General features: G+C 40.8%; 1 protein-coding gene across 1 annotated transcript in view; it reads right to left on the minus strand.

Moving 5' to 3' along the window:
• PELI2 (pellino E3 ubiquitin protein ligase family member 2) overlaps nucleotides 1-7,605 on the minus strand; it is a 74,656-nt gene extending 67,051 nt beyond the window's left edge. Inside the window, exon 1 of the mRNA XM_009289879.2 lies at nucleotides 7,510-7,605. Coding sequence (XP_009288154.1) covers nucleotides 7,510-7,605 — 96 coding nt within the window. The remainder of the gene's footprint in view (nucleotides 1-7,509) is intronic.
• Between the last annotated feature and the right edge of the window lie 570 nt (nucleotides 7,606-8,175).

The raw sequence follows: 8,175 nt of genomic DNA on the forward strand, positions 1-8,175 counted from the left end.
CTGAAAAGTCCTTGGCTAGTGTAAGCACTGCTTAGTGACAACTAAAACATTGGTGTGTTTTCAACATTGTTCTCATGCTAAATCCAAAACACAGCACTGTACCAGCTACTAGGAAGAAAATTAACTCTATCCCAGCCGAAACCAGGACAACCCATAAAAACAAAGGAGTAGCTTGCAATCTCTACCCTGGCAGCTTCAGCAAGATGTCTTACCTAAGAAAAGAATCTCACCATTGTCAGTAAGACTACAGCATTGCAGCTTCCATAGACACTGCCCATGGAAGCACATTTCTGTAGCCTCTAGGAATGCCAGTACCATCCCAAGAGCAGCTGGCTTGCCAGAGGTTTTTAAAGGCATCTCTCTGTTTTAGACTTTTCATCAGTCCAGTGAAGACCAGCTAAAGACAAAAGGGGAGCAAAAAACCATGCAAGACTCATCCATTTGGCTATTGCCAAATTTCCTTCTCCAGATTTAGCTCTGATGGAAGAAGTTACTCAGCTGTTCACGTCAGCCAAAGGTTGCCGCCTCATAGATCTGCCCTAAGACCAACTTGTTCCATTTGCCTCATTTGCTGGTAGTTTTTTGGCAAAAACCACTGAGGTACTCACAGCCCATTTAATGAAATCTTCTGGCAGAATCAGATTAGGGAACACTCTTATGAAGAAGTCCTCTGTCTCCACAGCTGTTCTACCAACTGGAGAGGGTACAGACCCGCAGCAAGCCACTGTAACCTCTCCCATCACACACATGGTTCTGGAGTAGGACTTCTGCCCACAGCCTATGACAAAAGGCCACACGCTAAACTCATGAATTCAAATCTCACTCCCTGATGTACCAGAAAAACTATTCCAGCAAATTTTAAGATCCAGAAAATAATTCAAAGTAGGTCTTACACATCTGTTAACAGAAAGGTTAGGACAACCACAAGATAATGAATCCTACCTAGTCTGAAAGATTCCTCCCTCTCCAATGCCAAAACGATTTTTGAACCCAAGCATTGAGTTTCACAGCTACTTGCTCTCAAAGGTCACGCATGGACAGGAGGAAAGCAAGTTGGAAGTACGGCAACATTTTGGTTTATTAGTCAATGTTCCATAAAAAACATGGTCATCTGTGAGATACAGAACCCTGTCACAGGATGTGCAGTGAAGCAGGAACCGTACAGCTCTTAGTATCTTTCAACAGCTCGATCTTTCCTATGAAAGAAGGACATACACACACTACTCCTGTTTCAAAGGCTACAACTCCACCATTACTAAATCAGACATCATCAATCAAAATAAAGTCATGCTGTTGCACATGAAGAAATACAGCTGTGCTTATATCAAAGTTTCAGCCCATTAACTTCTGTGTCTAGACTAAACAGTTCTTTCACTCTTCCTAAAGGCACGTGCTAGAGAGTTTGCACATTTGGTCTCCAGTTTATTTGTAATACGCAAGAGGAGATTTAAGCTGTTGTACGCTTCAATTTGTTTAGTTTACTTTCATACAGTGACTAATCGTCTTCACAGTCAGTACCACTTTGTCTTCATCCATGACATTCACGTGCCTTAAGAGGATACACCTCATAAGCTTGAACCCTACCTGTTTGTTTAGGCATTACTAAAGCCATCCAGTTTGAAGAATAAAATTGTTTCATGACAGTTTATGAACTTACTGGATTCTAAAATAAAGACAGCATACATATTTGTGGGTGAAGAGTAATTTGAAAGCCTACTAAACGCATCACTACAGTTGAATATGAAGATTGCCTTCCAAAAGTGTTTATCAGAGAGAGACTATGCCAACACTTCTCCTTTGTCCTCAATTCCTTGAATGTAAAGAGGAAAAAGGAGAATTTTGCAACAACGGGGATCAGTTGACACTACAATACTCAAGGAGAAGACCATAATGCTTCTTGGCCTTCTCCTTTTTAACTTACTATGTGCCAGCTATCTCCAACTTTTCTTGCCTGTCCCCATTCTTTTGGGGAGGCAGCGTAGTAAACTGACATTTTAAGTTAATATTTGTCTCACTGTGCAACTGGCTGCTTTTGTCTGTTTAATACAGTTAATTGCTACTCAGTAATGTAGCTATATCATAGTTAATATAAGCAATAAATATGACAGATGAACATTAGGTCTCTATCGCCAAACACTTCATAAGGGCACATGTGGCCTTTGTACCATTCCCTAGCATACACAGGGAGCCTTCTGCTACATTAGATTAGGAACAGTCCCACATCTAGTTCATCCTCCTTGAAGCATGCCAGTTTTATCTACAGTGAGGTCAGGATACACAGTCCTAAGTCCAATATTAAAGATGATATTGTTAAATGGGGGGGGAGGAACAACCCACCTAAAGTAAACCACTTCCAGAAGCCCAAAAGAGGACTTGCTTACTTTCCCTCCCTACAGGAGAAACAAATTGCTATTGATAGAAGCATGCCTAATAGGTCCTTCAGCTATCGGCACCTTCATATCATGCCTAATCAAACTGAGCTCATCTCAAAACCACTTTGCTTTTAATACAAACTCTTCAGCGTTGTAGATGTCTGTATCCATTTTCACAACTGCTGTTTATAATAGCTTTCATCCAGATGACATTTCTGTTGTGAAACAGAGGGAAGCTTTTAGCTGAATTATTCTTTCTTCACCATGAGCTAATAACTGCCGCTACTATGAAGCTGCACACCACTTCTGACTGACCTCACAGGACTTCATATTGTAGCCTTGGAAGAACTGAACAAAACTCAGCACAAAAAAGCTGATACTTGCTATTTTTAGGAACAGAAGTTACACTAATCAGAACAAGTAAGAGCTACATCTAGACAATGCAAGTCCAGTGTCACCTTGTTCACATATCACTCATAACCCAATCATATTAAAACACCGTGTCCTCCTGCCACACGGCCCCTCAGTAACAAGTTTTCAAAGACTGAATGCTTATATTACAACTGTTGAAGGTTCGCTGTGTGAAGATTTCCTACCAGGACTGTCTTCTTGTATCTTAAGCTCTATTAACTCTAGCCAACAAGTGCTGTTTGTGGGAAGGGCAGTAGAAAGATGTTTATTTGTATAGAGTCAGTCAAACCCAAAGACAGGTTACTCTCACTGCTGAACTCCCAGCACCACGATGCCTACTCGGACTCTAAGAAAACCCCACGAAGAGCTTACTGCCTGCCACCCTTCCCCTCCCCCAGTCTTTGTTCGGTTTTAAATCGCATAGCCAGAAGTGCACCCATTATATAGTCATCAACAGTACACAGAGATCCAGTGAGAGAGTACTTGCACAGGAGGTCATATTACAAGGCTAAATGTATGAGTCGTCACAGAAGGGGCACATCTGGTCATCCAGAGAGGATGCACAATGGTGTACCGCAGCTGAAGAGCTGGGACAGCACTGCTCCAGCTATTCCCCTGCCCTCAAAGCACACTAATCTGCTGCTTTGGAAGCCCCTACTGCTCTTGACTGTACTATTTGCTTAATATGAAGACCGAGACCTATTCTAGGCCACCGAGTAATAGGATTAAAACGGTCTAATCCCAGATGTTACTTACAGTTTGCCAGAGAAGTTACTTTGGGGGACCAATTTGTATGTGAATGACGCTATGATCTCAAGACCCAGTACTAACGTGCATAAAGGTACACCAGTAGACGTCTAAAAAATATGAGGCAAAAGTAAGGGAGGCATAAAATTCTGAACTGCGTCTTGTCAAGAGGGAAACAAGTCACCTAAAAGAAAAGCAGGACCCCTTCACCACAGTATTAGCATATGCAGGTGATAAAAGTGAAAAAATGCAAGGACACCATTTAGTGATGTATTTATAAAAAAAAAACAAAATGAGAAGCTTTGCCTTGCAAGCCTTTCTGGAAGTGGGCATGCTCTCTATGCCAGCATCCCCATTCCTGTCCCTCAAGGCTTAAGCTTGTGACAAGTCACATGCGAGCTTTTCAGTGGTGACCTTGGGCCACAGTGAGAACAAACATAAGGATATTTGTTGATAAAAGGAAAAGCGTCCTCGACACAAATGAGATTTAGGCTATCGAACTGTACAAACAGAACAGGATTTGACAGCACAAAGTACACCTGGAAACCAACTAGAGTTTCTGCTTCAAGCTGGAAGCTCGGACTGAATCCTCCTCTACTTCGCTTGCCTTGCTGACCACAGGACAAACAAGCCACAGGTATGACAGTGCAGAATAACCAAACACAACCCTAGATGACATCACGAAAAGCACTTCTACTAAGCATGAGGTAAGACTGCAACTGTACAACATGCTAGAGGAATCTCCTTTGGAAGGTTTCATACCCATACTCATCACGGATACTCAAGACAAATTCAGAACCAAAACATGTGCAGACAATACCAAGAGGAAAAACGACACAAGACAATGGTTGGTTCGGCCTACCTAAACAGCTGTTGCCTACAGACACGTCTATAGTATTTTGCAAACGGTTGTACAACTTCTCTGCTGGCGCTCTGAACTAATAAACCTTACCTTCAGCAAGGCATGTTGGCTCAGGCTCAGTGCCATACTACGCTCACACAGCTTCTCATTAGCTTAGAGTACAGGAAAAGAAGGTTTCATCTTCTCAAAGTGTCAAGTTGATACGTGCTATCACTACTGAGGAATAAGGACTAAGCAAGTTAGAGAGCAGCATTAACTCCATAATAAAAGAGTATAAAACAGCCATAATTTAGTTTGAACTGTATAATAAAAAGTTCCTGACTTCTTAGGAAAAACCTGTTCTCAAGCAACCTCATAATCATAGTTGAAAAACAACCTACTATTAAGATGGAGTGTGAAATAGCTTAAGCAAGATGCTGCTTTCAGCAACAAAAAACAAATCTTAGTAGCCTAGAAAGCAATTTCTAGTTTTATACGCATATTTTTTAAGTAGAGTCAAGTGGACTTTCACAGTATCTATTCATTTATAAATTTCAGCTGAAAGTGGAAAACCACGCATCCCTGATTCTGCCAAGATAGGGAAGGAGCAGCTCTTTGGTTCTACAAGGGAAGTGCATCAGTGAAAGGCAACAGTGTCTTACATTTCTCAGCCTTGTTTACTCAGAGTAAACAGTCTGCGTCCCATATTTTAAGAAAAAAAAAATTAAGTCTTCCACTTCTACATGTGACCTACTGCCTGTACGTGCCAAAGGGATTACAGTTTAACTTCCAGAATGCACTCAGTTTCCTTTTTATAATAAGCACTAAACATGCAGATGTTTGGTGCTCTGATTTGCTTCAACAAATAGAGATTTTAGCTTCTAGAGTTTGAAGTTTCTGCTCTCTGATTTTACGTCAGTATCAAGATGCTGTGAATAAAGACTACAGCTGGATACAAATCTGCACTTTGAGAAAGTCAAAAGTACTCCAAGAAATAGGATAGTCACGGGGAACCAACTTGGGTACGTTTTCTTTCTTAGCTTAAATGAAGCAAAACCTTTGCTCTATCCAGCCACACGCAAGCTTTCACTGAAAAAAAATCTATGAACCTTTCCTCAAATATAACCCTTTCTACTATTTTTTTCTACATTGTAGTTAATGTTCTATTCAGACACAATACTTCTGGTGGTTGATTAATCTACTTGCAAGCTCTGAACTGGCACTGATCACATATTCCCAACATGCAGCATATAAGATCCATCATAAACTAAGCACAAGACATAAAGGTCTCCAAGAAGTCACTGTCAATATCAAAAAAATAAATCAGTTTCTCCAGAACAGCAGCCTTCCAGCTATGACTGTTGAAGCAAATGATTCTCAGAGAGAATCATGACCTTCAACGTATTTAACGGGTGGCTACCATTATTCGCTATCGACGCTCCTTTAAATGAAGCCTAAAGTACATTTTTAAATAAGGCTCAAAAGCAGAACCCAAGTCATCTGAGCAGTTTCACCAATATATCTACACCATATAATGCAGAAAATTACAGAATCATTAAACAAAGCTTCATCTTGATATCAAACAGCAAATCCGTGTAAGTACAACATAAGTCCCCAGTTTAATGTCATCGCCTGGATGACCCTCCCCTCCCTCTGCCTTCAGTCCATAAACAGAAGCAAACAGCTATCAAGGACAAGCAGAGACACCATATTGCCTCTGCACTTGTCAACACTGCTGGAAAACTGCATCAGCTTCTTCCTGAACTGCACAGCAAGAGACTAACAAAAGAGTTCTGTGAAAAGCCAAACAGGTAAGTTAAAAACTGGAAATGTGCTTAAAAGTAGGAAACACTTCAGGAACTTTATTTAGCTCATGAAGGGGGCAGTGATTAAGGAGCAACTTTGATCCGTCAGAGAAAGCCTGTATGAGAAACAAGAGTCTAAAATGGCGGTACCTTCAGATTAACACAAAAAGACACGTTTCAAATCTAAATTTGCCCCAAGTATAAGTGGTCCATCAATCACAACAACTTCCCAAGTTACTGTAGAATTTATCACTGTAAACATAGATGAGAATTTTACTGTATTTTTTCAAAAGGTTAAATTTAAGCTGGACTACAGCCTGTTTATTCGAGGATGTCCAACGGTCCACATTAAACAAAGCTCGCGTAGCAGTTCACAGTGGCTCCTTTGGGCACTGCAGCCTGTAAGTTAACAGATTAATTTATTTTAATTGTTGACTATGGAAAATTTATGCATAAAAATGCTGACTGATTTCAAAGTGACCCCTGTAACAACACTGAGCGACAGCCCTTAGTTTTGTCTAGTTATACAAAGAAATTGATTAGATTTGCAAAACCCATTAAGTCTATAAGACAGAGTCTTCCTCAGCTGAAGATGCACCAGGCTGCACCTCCTTGCTCATTTAAAGTAGCTAATGGAAGTCTTTGGTTAGTAAGAAATATTACACTTGCATGCACACACCTATTAGAAACCCCATCCAAAACTCCTTAGAATTGGTTGCAATACACCACACTGAAAGCATCTAGTGTCAGGTACAAAACCCTTTCATCGCTAGATAACTCAGCCACTGACTAAAACCTATGCTTCTTTGGTATTCCTCCTTCAACTTACATCATTTTAATCAAGTGACTTTTCCGAGAAGTTAAAGCTGCCCATCGACATCATGCAGTCCCAAAGGAAGAGAGATTTAACGGCACCAGGCCACTGACACCTGCCTTCAGCAAAAGCTACCTCACGCAGCCAGGGACCAGCACACACAACAAAGCCATGCTGGCCCGAATGCCATTATGCCAGAATAAATTCTTCAGAGTGGAGTTCAAAGCTGGAGGAAAAAGGGGTACTGGGAAGAAGGGGACAGGACATACACCCCAAGACACTAACCAGATACCAGACAAGTCAAATGAAAGCTACTGACAAACAACGTACTAATACCCTGACACTCTATTCAGGTACTTGCTACTGTATTCAGTATCTCCTTCAAAACTCCCTCCAGCCCCATGTTCCAAGAATATATATAACGAGCCATTTCTTTGACAGGACTTCAAACAAAGCTTCCTCCCCTCCAAAAAAAAAAATTAGAATATGAGTATTTCTGCTTCACCAAGAAATCTATACCCTTTTGTGAACAGATGATGCTACAAGCAGATGTACACAAGCAGATTCCACAAGCAGCTTCACAATCAAGCAGATGATCTCTTCTTTACCAGCCATCTTGACCTGTCTGGCTTGATTTACATAAACTGTTCTTATTCACTACAACATTGATTATGTAAAGCTCCACAAAACCTTAACCAAACACGTGCTGCCACATCACTGACAGAAAACGCGTAACAGACTACTGGGAGAAGGTTATTAGAAACGTATTTGCTGCAATGACTGACTTCAAATGCCTTGGCTTTACCCTCTGATCACATTAATGCACAGACAAGCAATCACAACTACTGCGAGACAATACAGGAACATGTTCTGGTGGAAGAACTACCTACTGCCAAAAGAACGCCTTCCTCTTGATTTAAAGGTCAAGCGTACAACAACCCCACTTTAATACTGCTAAGACAGAGTAAGAGCAAAATATAAAGGGAAAGTTTTGTCATCTGAAAAACAGGACTCTCAGCAGTTTGCCAGGTATGCCGATTCCTTTGTTCGTCATCCTTTTCACCGCCTAAAAGTCTCACAGCTCAAGACAGAAGTTATACATCAACATCACAATTAATGTTGGTTTGTTTTTTTTTTAAACCACACGGTGTCTCAAAACAACTTTTTTTTTTTTAAATCTAGCTG

Source organism: Aptenodytes forsteri, unplaced genomic scaffold (genome assembly GCF_000699145.1).
Source record: "Aptenodytes forsteri isolate BGI_AS27 unplaced genomic scaffold, ASM69914v1 Scaffold76, whole genome shotgun sequence".
NCBI classification, from domain to species: Eukaryota; Metazoa; Chordata; class Aves; order Sphenisciformes; family Spheniscidae; genus Aptenodytes; species Aptenodytes forsteri.